Source organism: Chanodichthys erythropterus, chromosome 2, assembly GCF_024489055.1.
Source record: "Chanodichthys erythropterus isolate Z2021 chromosome 2, ASM2448905v1, whole genome shotgun sequence".
NCBI lineage: Eukaryota > Metazoa > Chordata > Actinopteri > Cypriniformes > Xenocyprididae > Chanodichthys > Chanodichthys erythropterus.
This window is the reverse complement of record NC_090222.1, coordinates 28563562-28588507: the sequence shown is the minus strand read 5'-3', so window position 1 is coordinate 28588507 and position 24946 is coordinate 28563562. Positions and strand designations below refer to the sequence as shown.

General features: G+C 38.7%; 1 protein-coding gene across 3 annotated transcripts; it reads left to right on the top strand.

Moving 5' to 3' along the window:
- nr4a3 (nuclear receptor subfamily 4, group A, member 3) lies at nucleotides 1-23047 on the top strand. Of its 3 annotated transcripts, none has more exons than XM_067408208.1 (9): nucleotides 1-312; nucleotides 3148-3300; nucleotides 4136-4217; nucleotides 6994-7835; nucleotides 13040-13169; nucleotides 13991-14154; nucleotides 14673-14869; nucleotides 18335-18513; nucleotides 21194-23047. In XM_067408208.1, the coding sequence occupies exons 3-9, from the start codon at nucleotides 4154-4156 to the stop codon at nucleotides 21463-21465; spliced, it is 1848 nt and encodes a 615-aa protein (XP_067264309.1). In that variant the 5' UTR covers nucleotides 1-312; nucleotides 3148-3300; nucleotides 4136-4153; the 3' UTR covers nucleotides 21466-23047. The 3 variants fall into 3 exon arrangements, with proteins under 3 accessions (XP_067264309.1, XP_067264316.1, XP_067264320.1); XM_067408219.1 differs by lacking the exon at nucleotides 1-312 and adding an exon at nucleotides 2278-2308; XM_067408215.1 differs by lacking the exon at nucleotides 4136-4217.
- Nucleotides 23048-24946: the final 1899 nt, after the last annotated feature.

The window sequence follows — 24946 nt, the reverse complement described above, 5'->3', positions numbered from 1 at the left end:
TTAGACTTTCTCTCGTTCAGCGCGCCACATAAACAAAGGCACATTGCAACTTAAGCACAGCGCATCTCCGTTACTATCGCCGACTCTGTTATAGTGGAGCTGACAGAACCACGGAGTACTTTTTTTCTTCTTAGCTAAGAGGAAAATCAGTCAAATAATATTTTTTAATGAAAAATTATCAACTTTTGCGACTTTAAAACCAACTTCCATTCAACCACTATTTTCAGTTTTTACAATTTTCTGTTGGATATGCACAAGGAATTGTTAAGGCTTTACAAACATATGTAAAGACGGAACCTCAACAGAAATCAAGTAAGTGGGAATTTTAATTTAATACGCTTTATAGAAAAATCACACAAATGTAGCTACGCATTGAAATGTAAAATTACCGACAACATGCTTTGGCTGATTTGTATCATTTGTATTGCGGTCTCCATTCATATATTTCTGCTTGGCATTATGTTATAGAGAACTTTCTGGTCTGAATGACCTGTTGAATGTTCGATCCCCACCGCGTAAATACAAACTGTGTTGTGTGCGATGTCATTGTAGATGGATGGAGTGAATCCGAATTTAATTTGCGAGACGTAGCCTATAATATTCTCTCAGGTTGTCATGGTAATGGGATGCCTCTTCCTCACCCCGGTGAAACCGCTGCGAGCTCGCGCGGGGCCGGTAGAGAGTCTCGTGAGATGCGCCTAGTAGAAGGAGTGAGTGTCGCGCGCTCCTCGCTTCTTAAAAGCGTTACTTATTATTACGCGAGTGTTTATTTATTCATTCGTAGTAGTATATGCTTTAAGAATACTTTCAGTTATTTGATCTAGAGTCCTATCAATATTGCTTTGCCACGTTTCAATGAGATGACTACACGAGCTTCATTCATTCTGCCTTGATACTGAAGCTATACGGAAGGACCGCACGCGAATATAGGCTACACAGTGAAATAGGCTACACATTTGCACAGTAATCAAATATAAACAGTTATAATGTCGCCACAAATAACTTAAGTTTTATATTTACCATTCTCGCACTTTTGTTCTCGCCAGAGTATAGGCTGCTTTTTAAGGAGCTAATATCAACACATTTGTAAAGCCAGTGTTTCCCTGCTGTCAGAAGACTTTAAATCTGTAATTTCTGAACAAACAACATGACTTATGCTATACAACGTGACTGGGTATATTGGAAGTAGGCTATCTGTGTGGTGTTTACAATCTTATGTTTGGTAGCCGTTGTATGAAGTGACACCAATACACCCATAAGAAACACACTCCTGTTGTGCTCTAAAAAGTGCTTTCTTTCACTTTAATTTGTGGTGTGAATTTCATATCTGCAAGAATCAAAGCACAAGCTGCAATGACACTTATTTATGTGCGGCACACCTTTATAAACGTTAATGGGAAAGTAAAGCTTGTGGGAAATTTATTTCATTGGCAGTTGCCCACATGCCAGAATAGTGAGAGTGGAGACAGAACCGCCCCCAAGAGATATATGATACGACAATATTGTATTGATCAGAGTTGTGATCCAGGTGAGTTGTTGTAGCCTATACTAAAGTTTTATTCCAGTGCAAGATCAGGTCACGGAGTACAGAGCCTGGTAAAGCTCTGTCTCTTTCACTCAGGTCTCTGTCCCCGTCGGGTGTCAAATCCCGTTCTCCAAGCTAATTTACTGTACTTGTGTTTTTCCATCCCTTTATCTCCACTCTCTCCCTTTCTTTGTGTGTTTGCTGGAAAGCCTCTATCTCGCGCGCTTATTGAACGCAGAACGGAGCGCCTCTAAAGCGCGTGCTTCAGGGCTCTCTCGCGGTTCTCTAGGTTACCGGGGCACAAGCGGACCGGCGGCTCCATGCGTACACACTGAAACACGCTCTGGTAAAATCACACATAACCTCAGAAAGACAAATGATTGAACTCAAAAACAAACATAACAAAGTCAACAGAAAGCTGCCAGCTTCATTGTAGTTGAAATAAAATAGCTTATTTATGAGGCCACCCAAAATGCTCTCTCTCTCTCTCTCTCTTTTTTTTTTTTTTCTCCTATGTTTCATTATCCTGACTACAATTGTCAATTAAATCATAAATGAGTACCTGAAGTTTCAATATTCCCAAACCATGAAGGTTTCTGGGGTTTGTTTCTAGCAGTTTGAGGGACGAGAAAGACAGTGCTCAATTCGAGGGCTGGCTTTGTGTGAGCGCGCCACTGTCAGGGAGGGGGCGCTAGTCGCTTTTAAAAACTCTTCGGTGGCGCGCTTTGGTTTTTAGCCTATTTGACCGAAGACGGGGATAGTCAGACTTCGGAGAGTGCACAGGTGAATATTGTCCAACTTTCACCGAGATTGCCATTATTCTGTGCTAATGGAACAAAAAACTGCATGGCTTTTATTAGACGCCCAGAAGTGTTTTATGTTCATGCTCGAATGCAGCACCAGAAGGAAAAATGAAATATTATTTAGCCTATTGCATATAAAGACGTGTGAGTTTTTTGTTATTGAGTTATTTTTTTGTGCTTAAACAATGTATATTACTTCTCGACTTCAATGCATTTTTTTCACGTTTTTTTTTTTTTTTTTCATCGAGTGTGATACAAGACAGTTTTGTCCAGTTTAATTTGCTTTTGGGTTTTTCTTTTTGATTAAGAGTGGTTTGTTTCCAAAGTCTGAAATTGCATCGTTGTCAAAGTTTTATTTTTTATTATTTCTGTAAGCTAAAAACAAACAAACAAACAAGTATCTCCAACTTTGTCTGTTTAAGTAATAGTTCAGTATTTGTCAACAGAATTAAGGAGTAGGCTATTTTACAGTTAACATACTGTGAACATTATTTAGTGTGATTTTCTGATTTAAGAAAAATATAGGCTGCAAATAACCAGTAAACGAATTTAAACGACCTAATGCATCTCCATTACTTTTTGCATGCAAATGTTTAAGGGGTTAGATTATTGTTTATTGGCTTGCACACTTGTATTTAAAGTAGGCTATGAATTATTTTTAAATAGCTAACTGTAATCTGCACTATCAGAAAAGCCTGTATGTCTCTATTATTTTGCCAGTTCACTGTTTGTTTGTGTGTGTGTGTGTGTGTGTGTGTTAGTGTGTGTGTGTGACTTTTTGTCGTAGTGAACTAAATTATTCTGTGTTCCCGATTCCAGACACCGGTTCGGAAGAGCGCCTGCAGCCCAGGTCTGAGTCCCGGCTACCGGATACCTCACCCGCCGCGTGTGCTGAAGCAGCCCCGAACCCCAGACGCGTGCAGCCTCCACCCGAGAAACCGACCACGATTCAGCGAGCAAAAGGCCAATCAGGTACCACAAGTCTCAGTGAAAAATTTCACTCCACTCTGGAGAGCTTTTCCAAACATACTTGATGTGTATGTAGTGTGTAAAACTTTTTATATTAAGCTATAATACATTTATAGTTTTAAGAACATCACATTTACTCAATGTAAACCGAATGGTATAAAGATAGTAAAGTTTTTGTTGCTATAATTTTGAATACCCTACATGCTGATGAAGGTGCTGCATTGGTTTGTCTTTGGAAACTTGGAAATTTCAGGGAATCTCTGTGATATGCTTTTGTACCTGCTAAAATTCTAATAAAACAAAGTTTTCTGGTCTGTCTGTAAAACAATAATCAGTTCATATGACTAGAGTGTTTTGATATGGTGTATTTTAAGCATTTTTTTTTCTTAAGAGCTTAAATGCAAATAACTGATTTTTAAAAGCATTGTCGTTTCTCAGTACAAAATTCCTCATCAAACTGCATTAATTCTTTTTTAAAAACATGAATCGCACAGATGGTGGTTGGACATTTTATGGCAGATAAGGCAACATTCACTTGTGTTCCAATTCATGAAATTAGATCAATCTATTATAGCTTTCATTTTATATTTGTACGCTACCAATAGTAGGCTATCACAACACATGGTCTTCCTCATGGTCATAGCAACCTCGTGTGCTGCTGTTTAGAATACTCTGTCTATGTTGTCTTATAGTGTAGCCTATAGAAAGTGAAAGTTTGCGCAAATGTATTGTGCTGCCTGCCTGTGTTCCACTGATGCTTGTCTGCTTCAAGAGCAAATTCATTAGCGTGTCATGTGCATTTATTTATTTTTTATGTCGTTGATTTTTTGTTTGTTAGATCTATGGCACTCTGACAATGAACAAGCGATCACAGTTATTGGAACAGCTGCATTTTGTCCATCTAAAATGCACACCTCGAGGTTAGAAACTGTTTCATCCCTCTAAAGCGCTTTCTATAAGCCTGCGTGTGTATTTGTGTGAGGCTCTCTGTCTGGTGCACGCACACACACACACACACACACACTAGAGCAGTAAAGCATCGTTTCAGTATGACTTTATGTGGTCTAGACCTTTTTAATATTTGGACTTTTTTTACGTTATGTTGGCTGCGTTTCCATTTTTATTATCCGTGTCATGATGAAATGTGGAGCTGAGGTAGAGGATCGACGTGCTGTGGGGTTTGCACGTGCACAAACAAACCATAAACGGATACACACGAGAGATAGTCAGACAGAAAGTAAAATCCTGTTTTTTTGTGTGCAAGGATAATCTTACATAATTTGAGCTGATCTTAAGTGTGTCAGAAAAGACACCTAAACCTTAATTGGCTAACTGCCATATTGCTTAACACGATTTTCAGATTCCAAAAATAGCTACTCAAAAGTAAGTTTATCAGCATATCTGTGCTTATATTCTTTGGCAGAGATTTTTTTTTTTACTCGTAAAAAACTTTATTATTATTGTTGTTGCAAATTTAAAACGAGAATGGCATTGCTTGAAAAACAATTGTCTTGGGAAGAAAGTGTTTATCTCAAGCGCATGTTAATTTTTTTTTTTTTTTTTTTTTTTCTGAGTGATATCAGTCGTGTATTAAAGTTTGACTTGTTTTTACAACGCTCCATCCAGCGCGAGACAGACTGACCTCAAACCATTCATTCCTTCGTCAGTATCCATGACGATGAAGGGGTCGCACCTTATCCCACCCGCCCGCGCTTCAACACCTCTGACGTAAAACTCTTCTCCTATGGCTCCATGTCAAGTTGCAAATTGGGGAATGGGGTATGACATTGGTTAAAACACAAATACTGGCAATATTTATCACGTTTTATAGATTTACACAAAAATCGATTTTGTTTAAATACGTCTTTAATGTAGGCTATAGTTGATGGTTAGCTATGTGCGCTAGGGGCGCTAAAAGACTGTTTGGGTTGCGCGCGAGACCAACGACAGTTGAACACCCAACACAAAATGTAACAGAAATTATTTTAACTTTACAACATTGTAAGTAATTTAATAATCTGCACACTGAAACATTTATTTATTTATCTTTTCATTTACTTTATTTCTAAATTGAATAGCAGTTCATTCAAATTTAAAATTGAAGCATAGCCTACTTGGAGAAAAATAATATCGCAACATTAGTTATTATTACTAGAATTAACATTTAAAGTAAGGCAGATAATGAGGAGTAAGTTTACTTAATAAAAGTAAACAAAACTTCAATACAAACAGACAATCAATTCTCAAAGGAAAGTTGAATAATAATAATAATAATAAAAAAGTTTATTTTAGGTAAGCCCTGTCTGTTCATGTGCAATGCATTGTATCCTTTGAATCCAGTGGTGTGGCACAAATGTCTACTGACATTAAACTCAATTTTATCCAGGATGCTGTATGCCACAATATGCGTTTGTATGCATAGCCAGCGACGTGCGTAGGAAATGGAACGCGCGCACACAGGTTCGAGTCATCACAGGTAGAGAGGCGTTCATAATTGATAAGCCTCCTGATTTTACTAAACACACATGACGTGTTGGAGGCACAAGGATTACGGAGTCACTACACGACAGCGTCAATCCGACGTCGGGTTTGTTTACACTTCCCCACCTAGGGAAAATAAGCAAACAAAGGACACGCACACACATTTCCTCACGGACTCAGGTAACTCTGCACAGACGCACTTAAACAGCTGTGTCAAGGCGCACAGTTGTAGGTTATATAACTTGGAGAGCGCGCTCTGGCAATATGGTTTTCCTGGAGCGCAAAGCTGGCTCAGGATATTGCCTACTACGAATTAACAGAAACAAGGGAGTTCCTCATGGGTTTTAATAAGATCATTGTATTTCAACAGGTGCTTGGTGCACATTTAATTAATAAAATTAGAGTTAAAACGATCATGAATATTTATCTAAACTTTTAGGCGTTATGTTTTGAAAGCAAGTGACTAAACTCATCTTTTTCTGTCACATTGTTTTGTGCGGTTTTCATGTTTACAGCTATGCTTTTATTATGCCAAGTGAACTAAATATAAGGACTTTTGATGGATAGTCAAAGAATGATTTGTGAGTCAAGTGTAGGTATATGTGTGTGTGCTCGTTGGGTTGGACAGTGTTTGCTCACAAGAGTGGCATGAAATTTAAATCCAGAAAAAAAATTGCTGAGATTAAGGAAATATTTTAATAATGAAATAGTTAACCCAGAAATTATAATTCTGTAATCATTTACTGACACTTATGTTGTTCCAAACTCGTCTGAATTTCTTCAGTGGAGATGTCAGCCTCAATAACTTTCATTGTATGTAAAAAAAATAAAAAATAAAAAAATAAATAAAAAAAAGGATGGAACGAAAATAACTTTGGGTTCCACTGAAAATCATAAAACATAAGTGTAAGTAAATATTGACAGAATTATTTTTAATTCAGAAGATGTTTTGTTCTGCTCTTTGTAACGTGAGAATCCAGGCCAGGAATGAGGCGTGCATTTTTTTTATTTGCATGTGTGCCCACCAGCTCACGGCCTAATCCATGTTTCCAAGAATGGTTTATCTACTAACTTGGTACTAACAGAATAGTATTGAAATGCCATGTTTGACATCATATCCTCTGCACACCTGAAGTCAAAATTCAGCCAAAAGGCAATATGATAGTCATTAAGTCTCTTTCTCGTTTTTCTCTCCCTCTCTCTGCGTCTCTGTAGACATGCCCTGCGTTCAGGCCCAGTACGGCCCTGCACCTCATGGGTCCAGCTACTCCGCCCAGTCCTTTGGTTACCATGGTGACTACAGTGCTGACCTCATGGCGACAGACTACACGAAGTGTGAGCTCGGTGGGGGGGAGATCTCGGCGGCGGCCGCCACTACTTCCCTGCCCAGTTTTAATGTGTTTGTGGAGGGCGGCTTTGAGCCGAAACCCTCCTGTCTGTATCAACTCCCTCCTCAACGCCCTATCATCAAGAAGGAGGAGGAGTCTTTCCCACCCATGGCACCATCCGACGAAGCAATAGCTGGGAGCTCCATGTACTTTAAGCAGTCGCCCCCTTCAACACCCCCCACGCCGCTGCACCCCGGGCCACCCAGCAGCTCTTTCTTGTGGGATGAACACAGTCTTCCCCCTGTGCCCCAGCCCTGCTTGATTGAAGGCCCATTGAAAAGCCCTCGCTTCCCTCATTTCTACGAGCAGACGGCCCCACCATCCACCAGCGGCTACGACACCGCCATCGGCCTTCCGCTGCGCCCCGAACGTTCTCCGTCATCCTCCTCTTCATCTTCACATGTGCCACCCAGTCTGGACACGCACACGCACTCACACGTGCACTCCCATACGCACTCACACATGTACCCGCTGAACATGGGTAAGCCGGGAGGCCTGGCGTTCCGCTCTCTGGGCATGGGCCCGTGCCCACCGCTTCTGGGAGAGAGTTTGCCATCGCCGCCCAGTCGCACCAGCTCCGGAGAGGGTACCTGTGCGGTGTGCGGAGACAACGCGGCCTGTCAGCACTATGGCGTGCGCACCTGTGAGGGCTGCAAAGGCTTTTTTAAGGTAAGAATTCAGCATCTCTGCAGGACAGAGGGCTTTCTTTTTCTTATAACAACTCTCGACCTGATCAAATATAGACACACCCAAGTTTCATCATTGTCACTACTATTTACACAAGTATGCCATTGCAAATGCATAATAATCCTTACACACTTTCACTGATAGAATCATACAACGTGTTCTGTTTAATGCAAACAGGAGGATTCCACTGACTCATGTGTACTTGGGCCTTTAAAGGTATAGTTCGCCCAAAAATTGACTCACCATCAGGCTGTTGCAAACCTGTATAACTTTCTTTTTTCCTTGGAACACAAAAGAAGATATTCTGAAAAAATGTTTCAGTTTTTTTTCATTCATTCAATAAAATTTATTAGGGTCTGATGTTGTTTTAGACAAGTGATTCTAAGATATTTTCTGTATTTCTGCTGTAATTGTGACAAAACTGCTCGTTTCAATGAACTGGAACTGGGATTATTGATAAATTAAGTAACCAAAATTCATTTTTTCATTCCAGAAGTTTCAAGAACAGTAGTTACCGAGAGGTAAAATAAAGTCCATTTTAATTTAAATTAGAGTTTGATGATTTTAATATATTAATACTAATTTATTAATTTAAATACTTTTAAGTGGCCCCTTTGGAAGTTTGCTCCTAGTGGGCCCCAGCCACTACTTTAGACCCCACAGAATATCACTGTAAGGACAAAAACAGTTCTTCAAAATATCTATTTTTGGGTGAACTATACCTTTAAAACACAGAAAAATAAACCGAACTAGTGAAAGAAATGAACACGCTGAGGTCAACTGAAACTGACAGGAAATACTTAGTTAGGAAATCTCTCATTTGGATTTCCCATAATGCTTTACATTTTTGCATATGGTTGTAGTATTGTAGAAGCTGAAGTGGGTGTTTGCAGTTTATGTTGATTGATATATGTTCCTCAGTGTGTGCTTAATTTGAATAGCATGTCTCATTGTGTATTTGAGTGTGTCTGTCATTAAATGTAGTGTAAGAGGGTTGAACTTGCTCTTTATTGTACAGTGTGTGCCGGTCAGTAGGTTTTTTTGTCTCTTATGTGGCAGGGTAGTGTTTGTTTATTGTGTATTCATTAGTGGTCATTAGTTTTGTTCTTGGTTTGAAAGGAGCTCTTGGCTGAAGAGCCTCACGCGGCTCTACACCGATCGCACCTCATTCTCTGAGTGTGAGGCTCAGGGTTAACCAACCATTGTAACGCACTCTGCAGGCGTTTGAACCAAGGTTAAAGCCCACCATGTGAATAGCGATTCTTCGGTGAGCTGTGTGTTTTTGTTGTTTTGTTTTGAAGAGGGGGTTGGGATACAACATACAAGAAGCATTTGAGGCTGTATAGAAAATAATTTGTGCACAAAAACTGAAAAATTGTTTAGTTTCAGTTTCAGAGGCACAACTGTGACAGGTTTGCTCATCCTTTTCATGAAAGCATTGGCTTGTGTGTACTGAGTGTGAATGTGTGTGTGTGTCATTGAGTGCTCTCACAAATCGTCTGAGTGGCGGTTGCCACGGCGTCTGTGAGGGTCGTTTCCCTCGGTGACCAGTTAGAGGTGTGACAGCGGCGCGCACTTAAAATACAGCAGCTTGGAGCTGTAGCCAGAAACACACATATACACACACACACACACACACAGACTGAGGAGAGTTTGCAGCATAGAAAGTTTCAATAGAGATTCAGTTTAACAGTTACATTGACTTTAACATATTTTACATTTTGCATTTCACATTTTGGGATGTATATTCATTTTGATTTGCTTAGGTTAATATTTCAGAAACAGTGAGAAGACTTAAAATACACAGAGACTGTGCTGAAAGACTGACAATGAAAGTGAAGGAGCGAGAGTGACAGAGCTGAAATAATTGAAAATGGCCTGTGGTCTGGTGCAGAAATAAATTATGCCTCTTTTCAATTAGTTTCACAATTAGTTTTTATTTAGTAATTAATAAAAGCAGGGGTTGGTAAGCCTGAGGCTTTGTAGCTATTACTGCTACACTGGCACACATGCACAGACGCAAATGACATCCACAAACAATGACATATGCACATTGGCAAGTCTTAGACGATCAGCATGCACACACTCGTCACCCCTAACTCACAAAACACACTCACCATTTAATTATCTCAGTCAACTCATTAACTCACAATATAAATATTAGCAGGTGAATTTTAATGCAAGCCGGTGTATTGTGTGTCAGTGTATAGCTTTTGTCAAACTGCTAATTCTCTTTTTAAAATTTCTCGTAAATGTGTTTTTATACAATAGGGTTTATTGTGATATTTATGCACATTGATTTCTAGTACATTAGTTTTTAAAATAAATTTTTAATGGATTGTGGATGCATTTATCCACTAAAATTATTCAGATTTCCCCCCCTGGCTTTAGATTTGCTCATTAACAGGCACTAAATCATTTCACTTATGGTTCTGCTTTACATCTGAATACAAATTGTTCTGCTGTTTCACAATGAAAAACAGTAAATAATTGGCAAATTTCAGCACGCAAAATCTTTTCTCTCTCTTGTTCACTCGCTCCCATCACTTATTTTCACACCATTTATTTGGTTTGTAATTTGCTCTGTGACTCATAACGTGCTCCAAGTGAGAATATTTATTCTGAATATTTACCTTAATGGAGGGTCTGCACATATTCACAAAACCTCCACATTCAACCCACTTCACTGAAATAAAAGTTTAACAGCTCTTAACTGCTAGCAACCGAATTAGAATCATCTCCAGCACTTTCCTTTAGCTTTGCATTTGTTAAATCAGTTGCAACAAAGACAGATGTGCATTTGTGCCAGTATATGGCATTTATAGAGAATAATAAACACTAAAATGTGCTTGATTCACAGACAGTCGTCTTATAATACTAAGTGCGCAATACATGCAGACACACATACTTAACCAATTAATGATGACCCAGTTCCACCTCTCCTATTGAACAGCCATACACACACGTCTAATTACACACCCAGAGGAGAGGGCGAGAGAAGATAGTCTGATCATCTCTGATTAGAGGAGGACGAGGAGAGGGGGATATAGGTTCCCTAAGGGGTTTTAATGTGCGACAGGGCCATTAGCACATGTTACATGTCATGAATCCACAACTGCTTGTCTTTACCGACCCTACGGACCCTGCTGTGCACTGGACCGCAGCTCAGTGTGTGCGCTTGCATGAGAGAATGATGGGAGTTAGACAATAATAAATACACTCTTAATTCTTTAGTGGCATTTGTGGTTCCATGAAGAACCTTTAACATCCATGGAACCTTTTCAATACACAAAAGGTTCTTTATAGTCGAATAGGGTTCTTCTGATTATTAAAATGTTCTTTATGTTAAGATAAAATGGCTCTTCTATGGTGTTTCTGTGAAAAGCCTCTTTTGGAACCTTTCTATTTAAAGAAGTTTAATGTATGTTTTTCAGGCCTTTTGCCATTTGTTTGTGGGGAGAAAATAATTCTTAAAAGTAACAAATATCCTTTTCCCATTGAAAAAAAAAAAGTCAGAAACCTATTGTAACCGTGACAGTTTTGCACTGTGACATCGTTTAGAGCATAAATAAACACAAATACACGTGCACGTACACACACAGAAGATTTTTCAGTCGCTTAATGGCCGTCATATGTACAGCTGTTTATCTTATTTTATGAACATCATGAGATGTCTATTCATCTGGTTAGCTCCTGCATCAATAAAACCTTTGTTTTGCGGGCTGTACACTGACTGTGACCGACAGACAGAATCTGTCACAGTCTGAGCCGGCAGTGAAGTATAGAACAGAGTTGCACTCGCATAACTCATGCATGTGGTTCAGAGGGAAACGACGAGGTGGGTGCGTTTTTTTTTTTTTCGTTTTTTTTTTTCGACTAAGCCTAGGGTGTTTTTGAGATGATGTGCTCCACAGGTTGTATTTTAATCAAGTCATACTGAATCAGTGTGAATTTAGCTGTAACTGAGTAGACACCCCTAGCTAACAAGTGCATTTGCGTGCCCACTGGGAGATTAGTCCACTCTACTTCGCCGCTGTGGTAGTTTTATGTTCAATTTAAGTGAAATATAAGAAACCGTGCAAATCACATGGATAACGTGTATGTGGGTGGGTGTTTTAGCTTCACCTGATGATAAAATTTCAGCTTCCTGGGAAAAGCAGGTGGTTTAATTGATTTCATTTACACCTGTTGGAAACAGCTGCATGTTTTATGGTCTTTCTTTATAAAGTGTTTTAATATAAACCAAAAATTAAAGTGAGATTAAAAAATAAATAAATTAAATAAATAAATTAAACTAAAAAAACTTGAGTGGGCCATTAGCTGCTAGTCTCTTGATATCAAAGATAGTGTTAAACTATAAGCTTTTTTAAGATAAAATATAATGAAATTCATACCTAGATGACCATCATGAAGGCTATGTTTCCCACTTCAGTTTTTTTTAGCTCATTTTAACTACTAGCAGCCTTGCTAATTGAATAACTGCACAATGAAACCAGCTTTGTTGATGTGCGTTTTAGTACTATTAAATTGGCCGCAGTTGTAGCTTGTTAAAGCATTGTTTTTGTTTGTTTTGGATATTACCTTAATCACCGCAGAACTTACTGGTCTCACGCAAGTGCTTAGTCTTTTGGCTCAGCAGTAGCACGTGCACTTGATGTCTCAACCTTAGCCTTGTCATACGCAAAGTCTTTTTCCTCTTTTCTATGGTTTTTAGTGGCGGGAGTGCTCGCAGATCATTTTTATTTCATTTTAATAAGGTCAGTAATAATCGTGCATACCCAGCCGAGGAGAAAACAACTCCTGGGGTGGGTTATTGTAGAGGCACGATCCGCCAAAACCCTGAGGTGCCGTGAGCTGACCCGCGAGTTTCACAAACAATTTTATCACGCGGTGCGGGATGTCTCGCGGGAGCGGCCTCAGCACGCTTTGCACTGATCTTCATTGTCAGTAGCTTGCGCTAATAAAATTGTCCCTCCTGCAGGCAAGGCATGTTGGGAAATTAATTTTATCTAATTATCCTGATGGAGCTGGAGCTTTTTCACATTGTAATTAAAATCTGACCTGCAAGCTTCCTTTTTAATTCTTAGCCAAAAACGGGATCAAATTAAATAAATGAAATGTTTAGACCTGTTAGCTTATTGTTTTCTTCTCTCTCCCTTTTCTCTTTTTACTGTCGGTGGCTGCAGAGGACGGTGCAGAAGAATGCGAAGTACGTGTGTTTGGCCAGTAAAAACTGCCCTGTGGACAAAAGGAGAAGAAATCGCTGCCAGTACTGCCGCTTCCAGAAGTGTCTCAGTGTAGGCATGGTGAAAGAAGGTATCAAACACAGACACACACATACACCTACAATATGTGTCTGGCCAAGCCACTCAAACCAATTATCACACAATAGGCCCTGGTGCATATGACCTCGGCTGGACCTCTGGTTAGAGACTGATGCAAAGGAGATAGACACTCTTTATCTTAATGACTTAAAACCCGCGGATGCACACACTACGCTCAAGAAGCGGCGTGGATTAATACAGATTCGGCGCGTAGCTGGTTCGGTTGGTTAGAATGAATGCATGAATTAAACTATAATGGAGGTGTTTACCGGCAGTGCTTCGCCTCTGCAATCACAGCATATCAGCAGCTTCAGAACCGGTAATAACACAACACACAGGACAGTCACAAGCACATGTGTTCATGGGGAAATTTAATTCTTGTAGTATTTAAGCATGAATACCATGTGATTTAAAAAGACCACACCTTAGATCATCTTATCCACCTCGGCCGGTGATTAGGACAGACATACATTGTTCTTATATCTCACGTTCGCTCACCCGGTTCCCTCCAAGACCTGCAATCGTGCAGCTTTCAACTGCCCCCTACTGGTCAGTCAAGCATTACTGAGAGGCATAGAAAAAGGTAGAGAGAAGCTTTTGAAGTTTTGTTAAAAACTGCTAAACAGACGTTTGCTGGATTGGCATAATGAATATGAAATATAATTTAGCAACATAATAATGTTATACATTGTCATTATTTGTGGAATTGCATTATATGATTTGAATAGTACTCATTTATAATATTATTTAGATGTTTTAACTGTGTTCATTGTCTAAACTGAGTGTGTTTGTTTGTTTGTGTGTTTGACACAGTGGTGCGCACAGACAACCTGAAGGGGAGGAGAGGTCGCTTGCCGTCTAAACCAAAGAGTCCCCTTCAGCCAGAGCCCTCGCCCCCATCACCTCCCCTCAGCCTGCTGAACGCACTAGTGCGGGCCTATTCCCAATCTACACCACGAGAACTGGACTACAGTCAGGTACCTGAGTCTGGGGAAATCCTTGCATCAATTAAGGCTAATTTTCAGAAATCATCATTTAACCATTAGATGCATGAATTATTAAATTACAAAACAAAAAATCTTAATTTTCTTTTGACTTCAAACAACAATATAAACATTCCAGATTTAAATTTCAATTAATTTTCTTAATACATATTCACAATTAATTATTATTTTCCCAAAAATCATTTACAAGATTTATACTTTTGTCTACTGCAATAAACAATGGTAAATTCCAGTCAATACTTTTCCAGTCAGCCATTTTGAATTTATAAAAATGTACAAAAAACAAAATGTCACACTGAAGAGGACAGTCATATAAAACTATGAGAAAGGGTCAAAGACTCATGATGGATAAGACCTAGCATTTTTCCCCTGAATGGTTAAAAAAATGCAAAAATTAGTTCATTATATAGTTGTTGTTATGAATCAGAGGTCTCACCGTATGAGTGATTGTGATTTATGTGGCATTTTCATCTCGCTCTCTCTTCCTGTAGTTCAGTGCAGTGGAGCCAGTGGGTTTATCTGAGTCTCAGCAGATCCAGATGTTCTACAGAGTGCTAACTGGCTCCATGGAGGTGACGCGCTGTTGGGCCGAACGGCTGCCTGGATTCTCTGAGCTTCACCACGATGACCAGAATCTGCTCATTGACTCTGCCTTCCTTGAGCTTTTTGTGCTTCGCCTCGCCAACAGGTACATGCAGACACACACAGATCTCACATTACACATACTTCTAATGTAGACTTCCAGTGTATGGCTCTGACTTCAAAAGTACACAATCTTCAACATACACTAAAACATCCATAACAATAAAGCTGGGCAATATAGCAAAAAAAAATTGTGCATTTACCTAATATTGCTTAAAATGATTTTTTTTTTTTCAATCACTTTAGCCGGGTAGATTCAAAATGTGTAATGCAAGAAGTAAAATGCAATAAAAATGTTGTTCCTTTATGATTGTTCACTAGAGAAATATAAGAAAGAGTGATATTTAATATTATTATTATTATTATTTAAATCTTTGATGCATTAATTATTAAATTGCCAAAGAAAAATAAATATATTTAATCAGAGTCATGAATCAATTTGTTGAAACAAACAGTTTGAACTGATTCACAGGAATGAACTCAACTCTAATCGCTTTTTTGCTTCTAAAGTTTAATCAGAGATGCCAAATAGTGCATCAGAATCATCAAAATATTCTCAATGTTGCTTAATATTGTATTACCAGCAATATATCATTAATATTTGCTATATCGCCCAGCCCACATGCAAATACTCTGTATGTAATACAATACAGAGAATAAAGCCTGTGATAATATCCAAATTAGACATTTTCAGTTCTCTTCAGAATGGCTACAGCTGTGGGAGGAAACTGTAGTTATAACAAAGTTATAGCAATTACACTCTGACTTGACACTCATAATATCTCATAGCAACTGTCAGACTATGACTTTTCTATGACTTACTATTAGTGATGTTGTGTAAGTCACTTGGGATCTGGTTTAGAAATTAGATTGAGGTGTAAAGTATCAATATGACTAAAAGAAGTCATTCACAGCCAGTGTCAGGATTTATATTGTGTAATATGCTGCAGTCGCTATTAGTTACATTGTGACTTCCTATGCAACAATGAGTGTGTGTGTGTGTGTTCTCGCTCTCTATTCAGCACTGTAAGGTTACTATGGACACTGTGTGGAAGATCCTGTGGAATTCACTTATTTAAGTTTATTGGTTAACAGCCCGGCTTAACCACCTACCCCTCCCAAGACATTACGTGTGGCCGAAACAGCTCTGTTTTGATGATCTCTTATATTGCAACTCTTGCGTATCAAGTCGCATCTCTGTTTTACTCAAAAGGCCGAAACAGTTTGTATCCAGTCTAGAAGTAACCTGTTGTTTCTTGACTTTAAGTAGAAGTGTGCGTGTGTGGATGTGTCTTAGTGACTCAGTGACATTCTGATGTTGCTTTGACAGGAAGTGGATTTTTGTCTCAGCTCAGCTGCTCCCTGTTTAACTAGCTCTGGTGCTCTTTCTGTGTTTCTCTCTCCCTCTCTGATGGTGTAGGAGCAGGTGCGGGGAGGGAGGGCAGTGGGTGGTGGCGTCACAGCCTCAGTAGGGAGCTGCAGACTTGGGTTCTGACTCATTTAAGTGGGGGGATTCATCCGGGCTTACGTCATGGACACTTGAAAACTCACAAGATACGCGCTCCCAATGTGTGGCGACTTCACAATATGGGCAAACTTGCACATTTTCCGCTCACAAACGTTCATAGTTCTCATGTTTTGAAAATAGACTGTACACCACCAAAAAACAAAATGGCATCTGATGTGGCTCACAAACGCACACATGCACATATCACGCCACGCAGCCGCATTGAGGCTAATGAATGAATAGATGGCAAAGAGAGCGACTCGCTCTGACGCAAATTTAAAAGGAATGTGTGCGTTTCCCTCCTCAAGGGTGCTGTTGTTAATTTTGTTCTGTAATAATGAGGTGCTTTCACTCATTGTGTGTTTGCTCACTTCCTGTTTTCCGTCTTTCTCTATGCCACTGTAGATAATGGACTGATTGCAAAGGGCATTTTTGAACCCGTTTATGAAGGGCCCTGGTAGTGAAGGATACATGCAAGAAAGTCATTTTGCCGTTTATGATCATGTGATCCTGGGTGGTGCATCCTTATGGCTCATTTTAAAACATGAAGTCATTTTTTAAACTTGGGATTTATCTTACCTGCGATTTAAATGTTTTTTTGTTTTTGTTTTTTGTTTTTTTTAACAGAAGTCTGTTATGCTCACAAAGGCTGCATTTATTTAATCAAAAATATATTAAAAACAGGAATATTGTGAAATATTTTTTACAATTTAAAATAACTGTTTTCCATTTTAATATATTTTAAAATGTAATTTATTCTGTGACGGCAAGCTGAATTTTCAGCATCATTACTCCAGTTTTCAATGCCACATGATCCTTCAGAAATCATTCTAATATGCTGTTATCAAGGTAATTTTCTGCTTTAAAAAAAAGTGATGTGATTCTTCATGTAGGGTATTCCAGACACCCACATACGAGAGCATAAAGCTCTTCATAGTACTCATTTCAAGTGCTCTACTGAAGTGAATAGGCTGGGCAAAGCGATGCTCACTTTCCAATATAACATCAGCATGTTTGTGGGTTCTGTACATATGCATTCAAGTGTAGTGGCGTAAAAACATTAGGCTGCATTAATGAAGCACACATTTTGATTATTTACCCCACTGGGCTTCAAAAGCAACTCAGAAGATGACTCTCAAATATTCCTCCTCGCCGTATTTCCCTTCATCCTCTTTCCATTACTCCTCCTCTCCTCTCCTTGTCTACAAGTGTGTGTTTTCATGCAGACTAATGAAGAACAGTTCACGCAGCAGAAGCCAGCACTCTACGGGAAAAAAGAGAGGAAGTTTTTCTTTCTAAATTGCAGGGTTGAGAGCAAAGGGCTTAAGACAGACCAAAAGAGAGAGAGGATGAGTGGATGGAGAAGGAGAAGAAAAAGAAGAAGAGAGCGATGGATGAGTGGAGAGCGAGTGTTTGGGTGTTTCGCTGCTATTACACACAAACTTTTTTCTTGAGAATACAGTGAGACCATGAAGATAAAACTTTACTGCTTTGACCCAGAACCCTCCAACCCTGAAGGACGGAGCTGAGAGAGAGAGAGAGAGAGAGAGAGAGAAATAAGAGTATAATCTCAGGAATGTTTTAAAAGCTTTAATTGGGAAAGCTTGGCATAATTAGGTCCATTCCTATCTTTGATGTGCTCTTCCCTGTACTGGCTTTCATTTGTCGCTATGGTAATTGTTTCCGTGCAGTATGCCTTAAACACAGATTCAGCAGCCAATCAGAGAGCAGATCATCATCACATGAATCAGAGAGAGGTGATAATCAGTGTGTGTGTGTCACAGCAGAGACTGTGTGTGCTTTCTGATAGCGTGTGTGGCTACGTACAGAATTAGAGGCTCGCTAAATTGAAACAGGTACCTGTTCTGAAGGGAATGAGAAGAACGGCGATTAATTAAAAGATGAAAGACGGCAACTGAACTCGTGGCTTCAAACAGCACCTTGAAGCTGTATAAATAACAACAGTTCTTCATCTAAACCCCTCTCTCTCTCTCTTTTGCCCAGGTCTTTGCTGGCGGACGAGAAGTTTGTGTTTTGCACGGGCCTGGTCCTGCACCGGCTACAGTGTCTGCGTGGCTTCGGAGAATGGCTGGACTCCATCCGAGACTTCAGCGCTCACCTGCAGGGTCTCAACCTCGACATGCCTGCGTTCTCCTGCTTGTGTGCCCTAGTGCTGCTCACAGGTAACACACCCAAATGTATTTCACACACACATTTAATTCCTGACGTTTCCTTTTTCCTGTTGTCGTTCTTGTTTTTGTATATTTACACCCCTTTTGTCCGGCTGCTAGCAGTCGTCACAGTGATCACAGGTGTGGGGCAGGTGCTGTCAGATATTAGGTTTACCTGGACAGCAGAAATAATCCCCATTAATCACACACAGCAGAGACACAGAGATGGTGTGAGGTTTGTGTGCCTCTCCTCTATGAGCACAGGTGGAGTTAGTTGATTATTGGTTGACAAAGTAGGACAGTGTGTGTGTTTGGGTCAGCAGGTGCTCGAGTCTTACCATGCATTATTAATATAGAGGCTAAACAGCAGGTCGACCTATATACAGACCAACACACCTTTCACCACACACAGAAACATGGGCACATTCTGGCAAGCATTAAAAGAATTGGAATATTGCATAAAAAGTGCTGGATGGAAACAGAGAAATGCAAATCAAATAAAAAAATGTTCATAACTTGAACGCTAACTTGAAGTGGATACATTTTTTTATTTGTTAAGAAAACAAATAATGAAGGAAACATGTTTATTAATTAAAAAAATTCATAGATGTGTTTAAAAAATGTCATGTGAGTTAGCCTCAATTTGCACAGAGAAGAAAATATTACATGGGATAGGAAATTTTTTTTTTTTTTTGCAATATTCTAATTTTTCGCATAAAATTCATGCTTGAATAATTTGCTTAGAGAAGAAAATATTACAATATCACAAAAACACTGTTTAAAAAAAATATATATAAATATTGCCACATTCAGATTTTCACATAAATTAAATTCAACAAGTCATGTGAATGAATATTTAGCTCAGAGAAGAAAATATAATGCTGCTTTATTCCGATATTCCGATGCTTCACATAAAGTAAATTCAAAACTTGGATGGAAACATGCTATTGTAGGTAAAACATTTAAACAGTGTGAAATCTAAAAAAGATAATTGCATTTACTTCTGTAATGCAACATTGAAACTGCATATATAATGAGAAAAAAATTGGCGCTAATGGAAAAGGGAAATCGTTTCAGAAGGAATGCAAGATATTACACTTTGATTAAAGATTACGAAGACAAATATTTTTAATCTGGAATAACATGAATAATTCACAATAAGAACAAGGACTTTAAAGACAGCAAAAAAACTTAAGTGTGGAAACGAAACAGATATATGTATGTATATGTGTCAATCAATTTCCTCAGTCACGCACCCAGCACCCAATCTTCACCTCCCTTTTCTCTGCCACAGTCTACTGTGTGTGTGTGTGTGTGTGTGTGTGTGTGTGTGTGTGTGTGTGTGTGTGTGTGTGTGTGTGTGTGTGTGTGTTTGTTAGCCCCTATGGAGCAGCACTTAACTCTGTAGAGGAATTGAGCGCTACTCAGCAGAGCTCTAGTCCCTACCTCTCTCTCTTTCTAGCTCTCTCTCTCTCCCTCTCTCCACTCCTCCACTCAGTCTATCGACCCTCTAAAAGTGTCTGTGGTGAAAGAGTGCCATCGATCATCCCCCAGGAAAGAGGGAGAGACAGAGAAAGCAAGGAAAAAAAAAAAACAGCGAGGGTGAGAGAGCACGTAGGCTGAATGCAGTGACAATGGAGCAGCTCTAGACATAGATTTGGAACACACAAACACACACACAGATATATCCAAAGCAAGCCAGCATCCCTTTGCACTTCCTCTGTTTTAAAGCCATACTGTGGGCACTTACACACAGAGTTTGGTAGTGTGGTAGAGAGTCACGCTAGACTGCCGATTAGGGATGAGAATCATACGAAAAAATTGTAATTAATAATATTTAATATGAATTAATTTTATTTAATGTAATAATATGTAATTTATTACATATATGTGATCCTGGATCATAAAACCAGTCATAAGTCGCATGGGTATATTTGTAGCAATAGCCAACAATACATTGAATGGGTCGAAATTATCGATTTTTCTTTTATGCCAAAAATCATTAGGATATTAAGTAAAGATCATGTTCCATGAAGGTATTTTGGAAATTTCCTACCGTAAATATATAAAAAATTTATTTTTGTGAGTGTTGCTAAGGTCTTTATTTGGACATCTATAAAGGCGATTGTCTCAATATTTTGATTTTTTTTTTTTTTTTTTTTTTTGCACCCTCAGATTCCAGATATTCAAATAGTTGTATCTCAGCCAAATATTGTCCTATCCTAACAAACCACATATCAATGGAAAGCTTATTTATCAGCTCTATTTTCAGCTTTCAGATCCTTATGTATGTGTGTGTGTGTATATATATATATATATATATATATATATATATATATATATATATATATATATATATATATATATATATATATATATATATATATATATATATATAATATCAGTCATTTGTTCATTATTTGAACTGCACTAGGCACATATAGTGATCCTTCAGCATCAGTGATCCAAGTGTCAGGAAAATCATTTGGTTTCAGTACTTTTTCAAAAATGGGACTGGTTCATGCTTCTCAATTCCTAAACCAACTACAGATATTGCTACTGTAATACAAAGTGATGTGTATGTATGGGATGTTTTTTTCAGCGCTGCAAGTGAAGAGTTGTAGTGACATTTTAGACTTAAATGAACTTAAAAAGCACTCAGTCTCTTTCTCGCTCTTTCCTCTCATTTTAGAACAATGTCCTGGTCTGAAGGAGCCCAAAAAAGTGGAGGAACTGCAATCCAAAATAATCTGCTGCCTGCGAGATCATCTGAACTCGGTTTGCGCAGGAGGTGTGGCTTCAACTGGTAAAGCTCCACCCCCAGTGGGAGCTGTGCTGGGCTTGAGGACGGAGCTTCGATCTCAGCGTACGCAAGGCTTACAGAGGATCTTCTACCTGAAGCTTGAGGACCTGGTCCCACCCCCTCCACTCATCGATAGGTTTCTGGACACCTTGCCCTATTGATGACCACGCCCACTTTTGCACACCACTGACACGCCCACAAGCTCACTCAGACACGGCCACAGCGGCTATAAACTCACCCTGGGAAGGGACAGAGCCAGTAGCTAACAGTGATACTGAACTCGATTTCCCATGAGTCCCCAAAACCTCGCAGGAAACAAATGTGTCTGAGGAGAAACCAATCATATAAGCGCTTTTAATCTCTGCTCTGCGCCTGATAGTGTAGATACGAGGCAGGGTTTGAGCTTATCTGACGTAACGCGCACTGGGAATGAGAACGATGCCTATAGCTCAGTGCGCCACGTCGGGAGAAGTATTACGATGCGAGAATGTGTGTAAGTGTGTGCGTGCATGTGAGGACGCACACTTTACGGCTCCTTTGCAGGCGGTCCAAAAGTTCCACCACAATCCACCTCAATGACAGCAGTTGTGTTCATCACAAACATACAATCACAGACACACAAGAGCACGCGAACTGTCCTTTCACACATACGCACGGATCCAAAACGCCAGCTTCAGATGCCAGATTATGACATATCAACTGTCGTTGGCAGAAATGAAGTGGATGTGTGTGTGAAAACATGTAGGAGTGTCTCTGAGGGAGGCTTTCGCCACACAGACAGAACGACAGAGTGCATTAATGTCTAGAATCACAGTTGATCACACCCCAAAAACCTGCAAACAAGTGCAATTTACTAAGTGCTATTGTAAACGACGAGAGAGAGGAGAGAACGAGAGAGTGTGTGTGTATGTTTGTTCCAGTCCTATTTCAAACTCTAAATTATTTTAATACTAAGACTCGCCTTGTAAGGTAACGGTTTCAATTGAGATGATTTAGCCCAGTCTGCGCACTAACTTTTTAATGACGAAGTTCCACAGACTTGAAATTACTGTAGTTTTTATTATTATTATTATTATTATTATGAAGAAGAAGAAGAAGAAAAACCAAGGGATTTAGCATTAGGATAACAGACTAAAAAGAGTAGAATTGGGCTTTGAGCACTTAAAAAACAGGAAGAGGAGGAGGAGGATAAGAGAAGGCCGGAGAGATGCAGGTGCAGAGAGAGAATGGAAGGAATGAAACATTCCGCATTCATGCTCATTTTTATATGTTTATACTGTCTTTGCCATTTATTAATATGGAGGACATTGTTGCAAAAATGTCTTTTATATGTACAAAAAAGTAAAAACGGATTATATGCATGGTTTTCTCCTTCTCGCCTGTGCTTGTATTTATTTTGCAAAGACTGCCGGCTCCATAAGGGCTTGAACACACGTACTGACTGGGCGTTCTCGCTTACTTTATCATACGGCAGCAGTTTGAACAGATGAGAAAGTACAAATTATATAAATATATAAATATATATATATACACAATACAAAACTAATATTTTGAAGTGTTTTTATCTGATAGCTTTTTCAAATCTTGTGGTACAAGTTGTGCATTGTTTTTTGGAGAAGAAACCTGAAGAAAAAAAAAACAAAAAAAAAACATGTTTTTCAATGTCTCTTTGGTTTGTTTAGTTTTTTTCTCTTTGGTTCACTGGAGGCTCTGTTCAGCACTTTGAAATCATAAAAAAACCTTCTGATTATTTGAGTGGAAGTGTCGTTTTTCTGTTCACCTCGGTGCGTAAAAGCCTCAGAAGTGTTTTTCTCTTGAAGCTTGTGTTTGTTGTTGCGACTCAGGATGAAGCCGAGGGACTCCCCCTTTATCAAGTTCAAAAAGCATTGACGTTCCAGGTGTCCTTACAGTCTAATACCATCAAGTACCCTAATATGTGTAAAGGAGTGGTGGGGTTGGCATTGAGTTTCAGGTATGAGATTGAGCTCAGGGACAGATTCAGATCATTTTGGGGGATTCTGACCACATCAGGCCCTCGGACCTCGTTAAGCCCCATCGATCCATGTTGTGACATTTCGGTGCAGAGGCGCACTCACACACATGCACACTGACACGGCTGCTCTTTCTCTGTCTTCCTCCATCACCCTCCTAATTTGTCTTGGATTGTCAGAAGCAAAGCTCAGCATGCATGGGCATACATGCACATGAACGTACACACACACACACATCATGTTGTACATCATATATTTTATATACGCATATATATAATATGCATACAAACTTTAAGCTACATCACATAGAGTCTTTCTGGTCTGCATGATGATGCAGTAGTTTTTTGGGGGTTTTTTTGTTTGTTTTTTTATTATTAAGAGATGGCTAGAAAAGACTTGGCCACACACTCAAATATACATTTGATATATATATATATATATATATATATATATATATATATATATATATATATATATATATATATAATTAGAGATGCACTGATATACCAATAATCGGTACTGGCCGATAAAAGCAAATTTTCACACTATTGACTATCGGACGATAGTTTAAAAACAGCCGATAATCAGGGCCGATATATCCTATCAATCAGAAGAGGGCAGGAAGATGCACTGAATTTGTGATTTGTGTAAAGAAAATGCTAAGAAACCAGTTTGATGTTCAATATTAATAGTAATTATATGAATTAATAACATTCAGAAAGTTCAGAAATATTCATTTATTCTTCAGAATTGTTAATATGTGTTAATATTAATTTTAGTAATGTGTTTGTTTATAACTGATACAAGTTACTCTGAAACAAGTTGATGAAATGGAGAGAATAAAGTTTTTATATGCATTTCTTTCAAAATACAATAATTTAAAATATAATGATTAATTATTAATTATAATGAAATTATCATTAATTTAAAAGAAGATATAAAAAGGCAAAACCCCCAAACTATCTGTATCGTTATATCGGCAGATATCACTCTGAATAATCGGCTATCGGTATCGGTGGAGAAAATTTGTAGCGGTGCATCTAATATATATATTAGATATATTAAAGATGCACCGATTATATATATATTGTATTGTGTGTGTATATATATATATATATATATATATATATATATATATATATATATATATATATATATATATATATATATATATATAGGCTATAGGCTATTGATTATAATTAAAATATATGTAATATATATTTAATAATTATATAATACAAATAATTATATTTAACTATAATTTTCTATTACATTTTATATATTTAAATAATTTATATTTAAATATATATATTTTTTTTCATTCATTTTATATTTTACTTTCTAAACACACTCATTGTGGCCCACACACACTGAAGACAGGTGGATGGTAGGTTGGTGAAGCTGTCAGTCTGGAGGAGGGCAGATCGATTCAGAGTGACAGGTAGCCGACCCCCCTGGAGTCTTCATTAAAACCTTGTATTAGAGCTGCAGGGGAGGGCTACACACACACACACACACACACACCTCATTTCCCTGTAAGTATGGTGTGGTGTGTTTGTGTGGCTCATGATATATTGATTGGCTGTTAGTGAGTGTGTTGAGGGGATCAGCAGGGCTGGACTCACACTGTGTAGACTGGAAACAAAGCTTT